The sequence below is a fragment of the Dryobates pubescens genome, chromosome 3, assembly GCF_014839835.1.
Source record: "Dryobates pubescens isolate bDryPub1 chromosome 3, bDryPub1.pri, whole genome shotgun sequence".
Classification (NCBI taxonomy): Eukaryota; Metazoa; Chordata; class Aves; order Piciformes; family Picidae; genus Dryobates; species Dryobates pubescens.
Genome location: NC_071614.1, coordinates 36934118 through 36949534, shown reverse-complemented (window position 1 = coordinate 36949534; position 15417 = coordinate 36934118). Strand labels below are relative to the sequence as shown.

Genomic DNA, 15417 nt, shown 5'->3' with positions numbered 1-15417 from the left:
GAAAAAAAAGCAGGAATATGGGTTATTCTGAACAATGTTACCCTAAGGGTTTTAATTTGTTTCTTCATTTTAAAAATAAATTCCTCTGTAAACCAATTCAATTCTTGCATATAATAGATGCCCAAAGAATTCTGTTTAAAATCTGCTAGATTGGCATGGAATACTATGTGTTTTGATAAAACGTTGTGGCTAGGCAGCAGAGAAGAAAGTTGCTCTTTAAGTGAGTTTGAATTCTGGACAAGAAAGAAGAGATTCTTGCTTTCCTGAGAGAAACTGAATACATCCATCTGTAAGGCAAGAAGAAAATCTGCAAAATCAGGTAGATTCCAGAAGCAAATATACTGTCCACAACCAGTAATACACCTACTGCTGAGCCTCAAAGGTGACTGAAAAAACAGTGTGCCTGAAGAATAAAACTAAGTGAGAGTGTACGTTCTAAACTCTATATATCTCAAGGTCTGGAAGGGTGTTGGGTTTGCTTTACTTCAGACTATCTCTTCTTGACTGAATGATGAATATGCTGAAACTCATTTATAATTGGAAAGCATCAGAAATACTCCTGAACTGAAGTTCGTCTTCCAGTTTAGTTTCATCATGCACCCTGTGACTGGTCCACAAAGCAAATCTAAGTACTGTAAATCTGGGCAATCAAGGCACTTGAAAATCTCTCTGGTCTGAAAAGCATCAGAGACAATTTAAATTCTAATAAAAAGTTATATGCTAGTAGAGTAGTATAGAATCATATGCACTACACAATTTTAAGATATCTTTATTTTTCACTGAATTAAAAATGCGGTTGCTTGATAACCACTAAATTCTAGTACTTGATACTGGATTTATTTAAAAGCACACAAACTCACAATTTAAATTTTTTTTTATTTTTTTTTACCTAGGCATTGGGTTTCAGTACCACTCCAGAGACCATTTGCCAAACATTCTCTCACGTGAGAACCAACTAGTGTGTATCCTGTGTTACAGGTGAATATTGCAGTAGCTCCATACACTGTTAATGTTCCAATCTTATTTCCATTTGGTGGAGATGGGAGGCCACCACAGGAGATAACTAGAAAAAAAGCCCAAACAACAAACCAAACTAAAATATAAAGATACTTCAGTATAGAAAACAACATGCAACTGGGTAGAAGTTGGATAAAATTGAGTACATACCACTGTGCAGTTAACTTAGTCATAATTAGAATATATATGATCAAAGTTTCTTATACAAGAAACTTTCCACTTTCCAGAAGTGGAAAGATTCCTTTTGACTATAATCAAGTCAAGCTAATGTAATTTGTGAAGTAGCCTAGCACTGTAGCTTCTAATGCTAATGTTGAATATTAATTAGTTATGCATATGTTGTAATAAATATAATCAAATCTAAAATGCAATAGAATGAATTGTTCTAAACAAATTATTTTTGATTACACTGATTCCAATTAAATTAGGTAAACTCCATGAATAATGAGCCACCTTATGATTTGTTAGGCAGCTGTTTAGCATATTCTTAAACAAATGGATATGCTACTTAGGTGTCTGTTAAAGCAGAACCCCCTTCATTTTATGTTTCATAGTTCTTTCAGAGATACTGTTCACATGTATATATTGATAAACGAGATGGAAATACTTATGTAGCTGAATAAATTCTTAGTGAGACATAGATCATAATCCATATTGATCTGGCACTACTTGGATGAAATACATTCTATTTTACAGAAAAATCAGTTAATTTCAACAAATTAATGAAAATTTCATATTTGCTTGCTTAGAGGAGATTGATAGCAAAATACTTTTAAAAACTGTTTTAAACCATTCATAAAATATAACATGTATTTTAAAAAAATATTCTTACCCTTACAACTTGGCCTTTCATTGCCTACATTCCAGGTTCCATTATTCCTGCACTGTATGAGTCTTTGACCCAGTAAATAATATCCAGGCGTGCAGCTAAGCATGACTTGAGCTCCATACTCATTCAATGACCCAGAAATCAGTCTCCAGACGACATGTTCTGAGAGCAGAGTTTCTATGTTGGGGCAAATTACAGCTGCAAAGAAAGGACACTTAAATATTAGCATTCTTCCCTATCTTCATAGATACATGTCTTGCATTAGGGACAGAAGTTTTGCAATGTAAAACAGAGGCTATTGTAAGCCCTTATGAAATAGAAGTTCTAGGAAAAATCATGAACATCATATACTATTACAAATTGACCAGAAATTTGCAGTACAGTTTCATTTATTGAGATGCAATGGAACAATGACATACAGTTATGCAATTTATTAAAACATTTCAAAGAGAAAACACAGCTCAGACTACAGTGGATGTGAAAGGGAAAGCAAATAATGGTACGTAATTTTTGCAGAGGTTCAAGTGGTGTTTTGTTTTTCTATCCATGATACTCACTTCAGAAAAGCTCTAACAAGTTCTTAAACCAGGCTGCCATAAAAGCTATGAGCACACATTTAAATGGTAATTTCTATAAAATGAGATACCGTGGTTATCCAGAAAAATTATTACCTTTCAGTTTAGAACACTTGACATCAAAAATAAAGACAACATTTTGAGAGATTTTGAGTAATTTCAATTCTTTTGTTTTCAGTGTTTCACATTTCATAAAAGAATGCAGTTACTGCCAGTATACAAGAACTGTCATTTATGTTTTTCCTAAGGTTTAATATAGCTACCAACCATATCTAGCACTTAAAAATACTTCCCAGTTTCAGTCTGATGCCCTGCAATTTAAGAAGATGTACACAGAATATTTACCAAATTAATATGAATTTGATCTTAATGTGTCTATGAATCTGTAAAGATTAGACTAGTTTTATGAAGACATTTATTATTTAAAAACATCTGTATTTGGTATGTTACAGAATTTCTCTGCTATAGAAAAAAATCTGAATGAATTAGTAACTGTTTATACCCCAAAGAATACCTTAGAAAAATCTGCTGCCACAGCAACACTTGAGAAAAGCTTTATTTTTTGAGGCAAAATAAATCAAAAGAAATATAACAGAAATTTAGTTCTTCTTTTGTTTTCTGTATACATTGGTAAATAAACATGATACACATTTTAAATATCTCATATACTAAGGAGTCATTACCTCTGACATTTGGTCCAATATGTTCAAGTCACTATACTGTTTATTGTATGACAAAAGCATTAGGAGGGAGCGTGTAAAAACCCCAGAATATACTGATGAAATAGAGTATGATCTGTGCTGTAACAAATTTACACCATTCTACCAGGGAAAGAACTAATAAAGCTGACAAAAACTAGTTACATTTTCTGTGGACTTTACACTGCCTGAGAGGTGTTAAGTGATTTTATCATGAGTATGAATTAAACAATCTAAATGACATATTACAAGGTTACAATGAATTGGAATTGTAGAGCATTTTCTTAGCCTTTTTCAATGTATCTTAGGAATGAGTGCCAGTGTACAACGACTTTGAAACATAACAGATCTTCACTTTGGCCTTTATAACAATGCTCTGACTAGTTATGAACAGCATCCCAGGTTAAAGGAGGATTTACCATTTCCTAATATTATTTAATATGATACTAATACTGAAATGTGTTTTATAGCTACTCAAATATCATAATTTATAAACCAACTTTTTTGTTATTTGCTGTTAACACAGGTGCATTAAAATGTTTCACTTGACATCTTGGAGTGAAAATCATGCATAACAAAATATGCTTCAACTTCAACATTTTTCTCACTTATTCTTTCAAGTAATAGTTTTAATCTTTTAAGGATTAAAGCAACCTTCTTATTTTGCCTAATAGCAAAAATTTTTGTCTTAATCATAAGTGATATCTTAAGATAGTTAGAGATAAGAGGCTCAGTTATTTCAGTATATGTAAATAAGCCACATAGCTATTTCCTCTCCATACTGAGATTAGTACATAATTTATTCTTTCTTTAGCTACAAATACACTTAGAATATTGTGTACACTTTTCAGAAACCTATCAGATTCTGATACATGATTGCACAATTTCCCACTGAAGACATTACAGAGTTCAGAATATACTTATATACTGTGTTGATGTAATCAAATAAAACTGGTGCTTGAAAAGTTTTAATTTTACAGGGACTGATTTTGATTTATTGCTTTCCCCATCCTTCAAGAAACAGTAACAACAAAAAAGGAATACCAAATGATGCTCGATTTTGTCCACATGGTTTATGAATGATTGCATAAGTTCATTTTTCTCTAAATGTATATCTCTCTGAATGTAGTAATTGTTTTAAGGGGGGGTGGGGGGGGTGGGGAGGGGAAGCAAACCACACCCCCCCCCCCAAAAAAGCCCAAAAGCACACCAGAGAAACCCAAGTGCAATGCATATGATGGAAAAATATGAAAAATGTATCATTTACAGGACCTTGTTACTATTATTTGAAAATGTAATGGCATCTGATATTTGGTTACTGCTCATCAGCAGGTAGGTAATCACAAAGGAAGGGAAAGGGCATTTTCGTCTTACTGTATTGTGGACTTAAAATGCAATACTTGGAACTACTTTGTTGAAATATGTTGCTTTTTTAAGTTAAATTCACTATTATATTTAAAAGATCAAGTTTATTATCAAGTTATGTATTATGCTCAAGAGACTAGCATGATTTGAATTCATAAGTATTAGCAAAACAAGAAGGAAACCAAAATAAGAAGCTAACCAAAATAAGGAGGAAACCAAATAATCCCATATACCGTGGAATCAAAGAACAAAGAACTAAAACCAAAACAGCGTCACTTGAGCAAGTTTACAGTTTCAGTATGCTGGTTTAAAAAAAATAAAATAAAATATAATTAAGCACTTCTTGTCATTCAACATGCAAAAGGGTTCAAAACTTCAAAACAGATAAAGAAAAGGATCCCATGGTATTCAGAATGAGTCTGTCAATCCAGTCCATTATGTCATATCAATCTCTTGTTAGTCTAATGTATCTAGGAAAATATAAAATGCCTATACTAATTAACTCTTTTACTATAGTTCACTAAATAATTACTAAGCCTTGATAAGTACTTCATGTTACATACCAAAGCTTGAAAACATACTCCAAAAATAACTTACTGGCCTCAGAATTTATTAAAGCAAATGTAGGGCAATTATTTGGTATGGTTCTTAATGTCTTAACTCACATAAACCCCAGCAATTGTGCAATATCTATGATGAGGTTGCATCAAATCTCTTCCTATTTATCCTAACAAATTCATTTTTGTATTGATGCTTTATTCAGAACTACTTATGATTCATAGTTCTATAAATAGATATTGTAAAAAAAGTATTAAAAATTCTAAAGGAGGCTTCTAAAATTTCTAATTATTTTTCCATTAATTTCTGGATAAAAAGCAATGTGTGAACCATCACTGTTACAGTTCAGCACAACATAGCTCCCAAAAATACCTACAGTAAAATCTGCAATCTGCAGATTATGCAAAGGTATCATTAGCTGCTCTTTAATATATTTGATATTGGAGAAATCACCATAAACCAACGAAGAGCCCAATTTAAATCTCTCAATGAGTATATTAAAGGGATAATGGGGGTCCCTGCAGTTACAGGGATCATCCCAGGCAATTAAAATATTAGAAAAATTAAGCACAAACTCATTTTCCTAGGTTATGCATACACTTATGTACACAAAAAGGAAAGCAAGTAAGAAAAGAGGCTAACAAATTATCCTATTTCAGCATTTCTGTTAATAAACACATACTTGTCCTCACATTGGCACTAACACACATGGAGAATAACCCATATAGGTACCTGTACATACCTATATAGAAATACAGAATAATATTGTAAATATTCAGACTCTTGGTTTGGAAATTGTGATACTTAGACTTCACAGAACCGTCTGACTATGTTGGCACAATCAGGAAAAAAAAAAAAAAAGGCATTCTGATCTTGCAATAAGTGAATACAATCAGTCTTCTGATCTCGAGAGAAACATAAGTAAATCATAACATTTGCCGCCATTATTTTTTCACTCTCTGGCACAGTTCCCTAGATCTGGTCAAAAAGCAGTGGAACACACAGAACTCAAAGTTCAGCTTTGCATTAAGCAGATCCTACCTTAATTACATTTTATTGCATACTTCTTAGGGCAATTCTAATATCACATGTTTAACAAAACTCTAAAACTGGATACTAATCACAATTTTAATATTCTTATCAATTTACATTAGGCATTTTTTAGCATGCAGAAATATCTGTATTTTTAAAAAAAATAAAATTAAATGTTTTCTATCAGCCCAGAAAACATTTCTGGGCTGGAGGTTAGGAAGAAGTCCTACACAGAGAGAGTGATTGCCCGTTGGAATGGGCTGCCTGGGGAGGTGGTGGAGTCACCATCGTTGGAGGTGTTTAGGAGGAGACTTGATAGGATGCTTGGTTGCGTGGTTTAGTTGATTAGTTGGTGTTGGATGATAGGTTGGACACGATGATCTTGAAGGTCTCTTCCAACCTGGTTTATTCTATTCTATTCTTTTTATGTTGCTTTGTCATGGAAAATAGTAAGGCTTGACTTTCAGAGAGTTATGTGCTAATGTTCACCACCATAGTTCCTCTTAGACACATCATACATACCTAAACTCTCCCTGGGACAAACACTGGGACTTAACCACATTTCCAACTAGCAGAAATTTCCAGTACTCCAGGTCACTGTTTGTCAAAGTAAATTCTTGACTGAGATTTCTTTCATGGAACAAGAATTTTGGAAGAAAGAAATACAAATGCTAACATCATTGAAGTATGCATACTAAACAGAGAATAAAGTTCTCCTTGCCTTCAGAACAGACTTAGTATGACCTCCTGCTCTGATTCAGATCCCTTAACATTTTTTTTCAGTAGTTTCCTCTTACTGCACCATGCATTTTCTACTACTTACAGAATCAGGCACAATTTGTGCTTTCTGGCTTTTCAATTCTTAAAACTGGTCTCAAGCAACTGTTTATATTACTCAGAGAAAAAGTAAGCATTCAGATTCAACCTAGGAATAGACATTAATGGAATCAACTAAGAAGTCTGATTGCTGTGGAGTTAAAAAACCCTGCACAAGATAAAAAAGGAAAATCAGTTCTAGAACACTGAAAAATCTAGATTTCTAAATTAGAGGAATTATAAAAAGATAAAATTAGAGGAAAGATAAAGACACAACAGGAAAACAAAGACATAGTGAAAAATATTTTTAAAATATAAATATGAAAATCTACATCCAAAGAAAAATGGATTGACCCTCACCAACACTCTTAGATGGCTTTGATTCTTTACAAAATAGCTACGGATACTATTGCAAGCATGAGTCTCTCTCTCTATTCAATAAATAACTTGGATATGCAAGTGTGGCTCTGGAATAAATTTAGGGAGGAGCATATCTTAATTTTGCCAAGTCCTTTTCTGTTTCCATCTTCCAGCCTATGCTTTGGAAGACCTTATTCCTCTACACTTTATGGTATATATTCTGAAGAAAGAAAAGCACTAAATAATAACAAGAATAATTTTCACTAATTAGTTGCAAACAAAATGTAATAATCATGGTATAATAATGCAAATTTATATATTAATAGCAAAATGTTATGTCATGAGAAGGAAATTTAATTTTATTCTTTCCCTTTTCAACTCTGCACTGCAAGAATCATCATCTGCATTTCCATAGTAGCAGACAAAATTCAAATCACACGTGATGAAATGGAATAGACAAGAAATGCCCAAAACATTATTCTGGTTTTTTGGTGTGTTAGTTTTGGGGTTTTTTAAATATTATTTTATTCTTAGAAAGATGGAAACTTATTACTCATCATAAGAGTACTTTACAGGTATGTAAAAATACTGACAATAGCTAAGACAGTGTTTCTCAGGTACCTATACTTACAGCTTAAACCCTTAAATTTGTATTCATGCTTGTACATCCTTTCCTTTCTTTTTTGAGCATTATCCAAATTATACTATCTGGAATAAATGACACCAGTGTCAGTTTATATGATGTACAGTAAGGAAAGAACCATGGCAGAAACAATGCTCATCAGTTTGAAATCAGTTGTTTCATCTAATCAGATGTCTACATTTTTGGATGGGACGGTCTTTGGAACTGTGTATCACATTGTCTTCTCTGACCAACAGTAACCTACTAATTATCAGGCTTAAGTAGAAAGTTCATGCATACTTGACATGGTGCCTTGTACTCATATGGTCATTCTCTATGGAGAGTACTGGTTTGACTTACCCGATGAAGACTTTCAAATAGCAATAGGGATAGGCATCTCTAGTACCCTTCATTGCCTGCTAGAGATATTTACGTAGAATAACTAAAGGAAGTTACTTATTTGTCATTCAGTTAAGCTTTCTTAATAAATATCTGCTAATTGGTATTTCATGTAATTAAATTCAATAGCCTAATAATCACGATCTCTGTCTTTCTGTACAACAAGCATGAATGATATTTCTCATGATTCCAATCTCATGTAAATCCTTTAACTGGAAAAAAAGTAGTTTCAAGCAGCTGCCTGAGGCATTATATTATCAGACATACTTTGCAAAATAAATTGCACTGATTTCAGATGTCCTTTTAATAGATTGGGGATAAAATGAACTAATTTATTTACTATTTACCTTCCTGTGCTGTATTTGCTGCTCATCAAGCCTGAGATTTTTCTATCTCTGGAGACTCAATACATTTATCCTTACCGCTGCAATATGACAAAATCAGTTTCTTATGCAGATTGTCTAAGCTTTTCTGCACTTTGCAAGTATGAAATCTTGGGTAAAGCATGCCTGTCTCTGAATAGCAATCCATTTTCAAAATACTGACTTTAATATTGTCATGCAGATTACTGGCATTTTAAATTAGCACTTCTGGTTTTCGATGTATGGAATTCTTTTTCAAACTGAATAGATTTTTAGAAAAGGAAAAGGGTAAAAAAGTGTTACATATATATTTTGTGGGCTGTTATAAATATGAATAAAGAACCTTTTAATGTTGAAAGTTGTGCTAGAATTTAATAATTAAGAGTGGTCATTGAATAAGTTTGATCATTTCAATAATATAACCTTTTCTTCTATATTTTTTTCCAGTGTAGATATGGCATTATTCATTTAGTATTTTAAATCCCCAGTTAGTTTAACTAGCCTTTAATCTCTAAAAATTCTATTGATACTTCTGCTTATCAATCATTCAGGCTATATTCTTGGCACTTTGTCATTTCTTTTTCTGAGAAAGTGAAGAGCAGTTCAATACATTGGAGCACTACCTTTCCTCCTCACAGGTCTCTAAATTCAGAGCATGCCTGTGTGATCACAGTTGGTTTTAAATAATCCTTCTTATGTACTCAGTGGAACTGCTGTTAAGAGGACAATAATGAGAATCACCAGCCAAAAAAAGAAGTTTGAAGAAAGAGTGGGATTGAATCAAGAGTAAGACAATTACCTCTACAGAAGAGGTGACAGAGTATACTGGGTGAAGAAGTCAAGATGCTGGTAGGAAAGCAGGTGCTGCAGTGGTGGCCTGTGTGAAGAAAGGTTTCCAGAGGACATACCACAGGAAACAGCTGAGTTCATCAGCCAAGATGGTGGCACCACTGGGAAAGTATTTAGGAAAGGGTAAACCATTTTACAGACAGAGGAGGAAGAAACAAAAAGACTTAGAAGCAACAGAGGGAACACTAAGGTTACTAGAGACAGAAGAGGAGATACTCCAGGATCCAGTGCTGCAGCCCATGGAGAGGATCACACCGGTGCAGATATGCACATTGGGCCCTTGCTGTAGCAGGTGGATGTTTTCTGAAGGGATGGCAGCAGATTGAGCACCCACACTAGAGCAAGTTTACTCTGAATGACAATGACACATGGGAAAGACCTTTGCTGGAGCAGAGGAAAAGTGCAAACAGGGAGGAACCTTTCATAAACTGACCACAACACCCATTCCTCATCTGCCCATACTGCTTGGAATGGGAAGAGTCAAGAGCAAAGAAGTGAAGTGGACCCTGGCAATAGGAAGGAGGAAAGTGTATTGTTTAAAAAATATATTTAACCCTGCATTAAATTAACGTTCCCAAATTGAGTCCGGTGACAGTAATACCTCTATCCTTATCTATCTATCTATGGTTGAAAGAGCAATTGAGTGAACAGCTTGGTGAGAGTATGGTTGCTGACCAAGGATAAACCATCACACTGAAAATACAACAGCTTTAAACACATTAAAAAAGAACTGAGTAAGAATAAAATAAGTTCTATTTGTCCACTGTGGATACAAAATTAAATAAAAGCATTTATACGCTGAAACCCAGATTCAAATTATAGGCCCTAGGAAAAACATTTCCAGGGGAAAAAAAGTAAATAACTGAAATAAAGTATGCAGGAAGGTCTCCTAGATTAGGTTAAGTAGTCGTGTCTCAGAGGTACTTAGTAGACCTCTTGAAGTAATATTTTCTAACTCTTTGCTATGAATTAATTCAAGTAAATTAAACCCATTTCACTATTACATATAAATTCACAAATATTACTCCATTTTACTCTTTCTTTAAAAATAACTTGAAATGTATATGTTTGTAAACCCAAAGTTCTTTTCAAATTCATAATCTAGAAAGCACACACACATTCTGTTGATTAGTTCAAGATTCTGATTTAACTCTCAAAAAGTTGGTGTACACTACTATAGATATTAGTAATTTTAAGATTATGTCCTAAATGGGTATTTCAAGTCATGTACTTGAAGTCAGGCTCAGATAATTATTGCTTTGAACCAGTGCATTGACAGGCAGTGGTTGCCCAGTGCAAACCAAAGGCCCTGTCACATAGTAGTGGAGCCTGCACTACAAGGGGCTAGGCAAAAGGAGGCAAAAAAAAGAAGACTACATTGTCCAGCATAACTGTCCACACTAGCAGTATTTTAAGAAATAGGTTTTGATTTGGTTACTTTAGAAGCTATAGTAAATGAATTAAAACTAGTGGTTGTAATTCTTACCGTGAGCATGGAGAAGAGTACATTATTCATAATAAGAAAATATACATGAAACTGAATTATCTAATAATTCAGAATTTTTTAAGAAAATGAACAAGGTGTTTTATTTATTATAAAAATTTATAGGTCTCTCCTATGTTACTTAATGGTAACCCATTATATTCCAGAATGGCCAGTAGGGTGCATATGTATGTATGAAACATAAACACAACCAGCAAAGAGTTTTCCTGAGAAAGTTCAAGGGAAATATGCTTGAGAAATACATGCCCACTTACATTTGCAAACAGGTGGCCTTCCTTTGTTGCTCCATAATCCATCTTCTTGACATACTGCTGTTGCTTGTTGACTAGATTCCAGCTTGAAGCCTTCATTACATTCATATATCAATCTACTGCCCAGAGTGAATTCATTACCTATAACTGAGCCATTCCCAGGGGAATCAGGAATACCACAAGATACAGCTGAAAAGGAAGGAAAGGAATAGATAAAGTATTGGTATTGTTGTCCCACCATTGAAGTAAGAAATATAGATTAGTAATTTGGATGTATCATAGAATGGTAGGAGTCGTTAAGGGTCCTCTGGGCATAATCCAGTCCAACCCCTCTGCCAAAGCAGGTTGCACAGGAAAACATCCAGGCAAGTTTTGAAAATCTCCAGAGAAGGATGTTCTACAACCTCTCTGGGCAGCCTGTTCTAGTGAATTCATGACTAGAATTACTTTTCTATCTTATGTACAACATTAGGATAAATGCAACCATATTTAAAAGATTGATAAACACTTAGAAGTGCATCTAATACAGACAATCATTTTCACTGTAGAGACAGAAATATCAACACAGGCTAAGGGCAATGGTTAATCTGCTAGGGAAAAAATCAAGTAAGTGTCCAAAATTATTTGGTCCAAGAAACAATGAATTGGAAAATTCTTAAATGTTTTCTAATAGTCTACTTTCATTCTCTCAGGGTTTCTTTCATTCCTGCATTGCAATAAACCAGGCTTCATATTTGCTTGTTCTATACATACAAAACAATGACATTTAAGAATTCAATGTAACATATTAAAATGATCATACAAAGCACCAAATATGAACAGACAAGGTATAGCTCCACTGAACTTAGGGGCATTATTCAGATATTTAAAGACTTATTTACATACTTGACTAATTTGTTCAGATTTCTAAATATCATGAAGGAAATTGCTTGCTGAATTGAAAATTTTGTTTGCTCCTTCAGAATTTGTCTCCAGACAAGCAGTTATTCTTTCAAACTCACAAAATGTAGTTTATTGTCAACTTAGTGGTTAGATTTTCTTCTTTTATTTGGTTGTTTATTTGTTTGTTTAACCAGACCTCAGTACACTTCATTGAAGAGTATCTCATACCATACAATTTTAGTGCAGAGTATAATTATAAATATATTTATTTCAGTCACTACCAGGATATGTCTCCAAGGCAGGATTGTCTTCTGACATCTCACTTCCCAGCTCCCTTGATTTTGTTAAAGAAGAAAGGAAAACCTTCATTATTCCTTTTCTAAATTTATTTTAATGGTATAATTTATTTTACAATAGCTCTCTATGAACAGAGATTAACTCTAGGTGCTTGAATAAGTCAGTAAAGTCGCTAAAGATTTTATATTTGCCCCATGGCACTTCTGAAGGGAAAGCAATAGTTCTATTTTTTCTGAAAGAACATTATTTTCTGCAAAACTAATAACTTGGAGCAAAGAACCCTTTACATCATTAACAATGAATCTCTTGAAAGAGTTCATGTAAACCAATGTATGTCTGTACAGAATCACTAGATGGTTTGAGTTTGGCATGCAGCTTATTGCTCTTCAGTATGTACACTGAATACAATGCATCTTTGATGGCTTACTTTCTAAATATTTACCAATAAAAAGTGGAGCTTTTCAAATTAAAATCTCTTTTCCATATACACAGTCAATTGTAAGAAGCAATTCATGAATTTAGCAATGTTTGACAATGCAAAGTTTTAATATTTTAACAAAGCCACTATCTTCAAAATAATAAATAACAGTCTTTGTCTGAAGTTTCTTTGGGGTTTGTTTGTTTTAATCTATTTTTTATTATTATTTAGGCTATTCAATGTAAATTATTAACTTCACAACCTATTGTCATGGTACCATAAAAACAATTCTCCTTTTTTTTGCCAGTAATCCCAAGCTGTCACATTTGATGCATTTAAATTAAATACAACACAGTACTTTGCATATTATTAAAATGAGGAAAGGTAAGCATTATAAAGTGATGAATGCTTAGCTCATTTCAGTTGTTTGCTTCCATCTGGAATCTGTCAAATTGCTAATAGGAGTAGAACTGTAGTGATGTTAAAAAATAAGCTGCTTCTTTTTTAATACAACTTCTTGGCAGTTTTTGCTCTCTAGCTAGTACTGTGTTTGTCTTAGTAAAATGGAGCATTTCTCCCTCAGTGGCAAAGTGGCATTCTGGCTCCAGGGGGACAGAGAAGAGAGAGAAAGGTGATGGGGGAAAGTGTTCTGGAGAGCCATGCTTATCGCTCTCAATGATATTACAGAAAGTGGAGAAGGGAAGCAAAAAAAACAAATTCTGCTGCTTTGGGGAGCAGGTCTTTGTTTTGTGAGTCAATCCTCACAAAGTGACTGCAACAAGAGTCATAGCTTTACATGTCTCCAATGTACACAAACTGGGCAGCAGAGCTGTTCAGTGCTCTATCTACTTCCCTAATACCCTTCCTAATCCTTTACCTACAGGTAGAACCAGTTTTAACTGTGTCATGTAAGCAGAATTTTACACTTGCTAAACATTTGTTTGCACACTGAACTGACATAAAGTTAAACTATCACTTTGTTTTACTACATCATAAAAATGCCTATGCCTTCAGCTATATTTTTGCTATGATTCTGTCACAGGTTTAGAGCCTTTCCAAGTACTAACAATAGAAGAGTTTCTTCCTTCAAGTAGGTACCTCCAGTATTCTTTTTAAAACTACTAGGAAGTAACTCAGATGCTGAGGAACAGCCCAGTGCTCTTCCAGATTTTTAAACGTTATTTTAAACATTATTTTAAACTCTTTTAGGAATAAGTTGGAGAAAATCAGGAAGAATATAATTAAAGGCTGAGCCCTATACATAAAGAACAAGTGGGATAAAGAGGGGTGTTTGCTCATGTTTCTCAGAGGAACACAGCCACTCAGCTAAACTCTCACTACCACCATGTCTCAGTCTCAACACACCTGCACCCCAGCAATCCTTATCCTTACTGACTCTGACAACTTGCCTTAGTAATAATAATAATAATAATAATAATAATAATAATAATAATAATAATCGTAGTAGTAGTAGTAGTAGTTCTTTTCTTGCCAAGCTTTTAGCTTATTTTCTTTTATCTTCCCAAATCTGACCCTCAGCCTTTTTTCCTACTTTCCCCAGCATGGCGGTCTGTACATGAGCTAAACAGTGACATGAGCTAAGAGCATACAATATACATATCTGCCAGGATGATTACTATTATAGTCAATATTACTTCCTCTTAAGAGCTATCTACTGTTATTTTTATTTTTTTACAATTATAAATATTTTGAACAAAGCATGACTCAGATTTCTCTTCTTTCCTTCACAGATGAAATGAAAGATTAAATGAAAGCTCTAATCTCCTTTTGAACTTTGTTCAAAACATAATTATACACATCCGCACTTGATAAGACTGAAACTGAAAAAGATCTTCTGACCCTACCAGATTAACCCATTTGCAATGTTTTCCATTTATAAATGGATATTATTATATTAAATATGCAAACAATAACTTTTTTTTTAATGATACAATTTGATTTCAGACATTAATTCTGACACAGTCAAGATACTGATTATAAATTTAACCCTGCAGGGCTGGTTTTACAGAAATTTCAAACTTATTCAAAGGCACTTTTATTTGGAAACAGTCTATAATTAGCTGGACAAAGTGTGTAATTGTAATTAATTTTCAAAGAGAATGCATGTATTTTGATAAGATACTTAATCAATTTAGAAACATGCTTTCCATTTCAAAGTTTATTGAAAAAATATAAGCTCCACTTGGAGATACAAGTTGGAATAATTGATTGTGAGCTGTAAAAGTGATATATTAAAATTGAGGAATCCTATATTAATGAGAGGGATCCTATATTAATAAGAAATTTCTAGTAAAACTCACTCTACATACTTGGAGACACATATATTGCTGAAATAGTAAATATGGACTAATTAAAATATGTTTTGGTGACCTTCAGGATGGTACAACAGCATCATATGCCATAACACATTATGGTACATGGGATTAGAAAACAGCCTGGAGTATGGAAGAGGTGTGCCCATATAGCTTATCCAGGCATGAAAATGCTCATCCTGAATAAACATTTAGCTAACAAATCACTCCATACAAAAGATGTGAACTCCACTACTTCAGTTTCTTCAAC

The 15417-nt window shown here is 33.6% G+C and overlaps 1 protein-coding gene across 1 annotated transcript in view; it reads right to left on the bottom strand.

The window, feature by feature from the left end:
* Positions 1 to 15417, bottom strand: part of CSMD1 (CUB and Sushi multiple domains 1) — a 963767-nt gene that overhangs the window by 59895 nt on the left and 888455 nt on the right. Inside the window, exons 50-52 of the mRNA XM_054179968.1 lie at positions 11241 to 11426; positions 1850 to 2044; positions 890 to 1063 (exon numbers count right to left, since the gene is read on the bottom strand). Coding sequence (XP_054035943.1) covers positions 890 to 1063; positions 1850 to 2044; positions 11241 to 11426 — 555 coding nt within the window. The remainder of the gene's footprint in view (positions 1 to 889; positions 1064 to 1849; positions 2045 to 11240; positions 11427 to 15417) is intronic.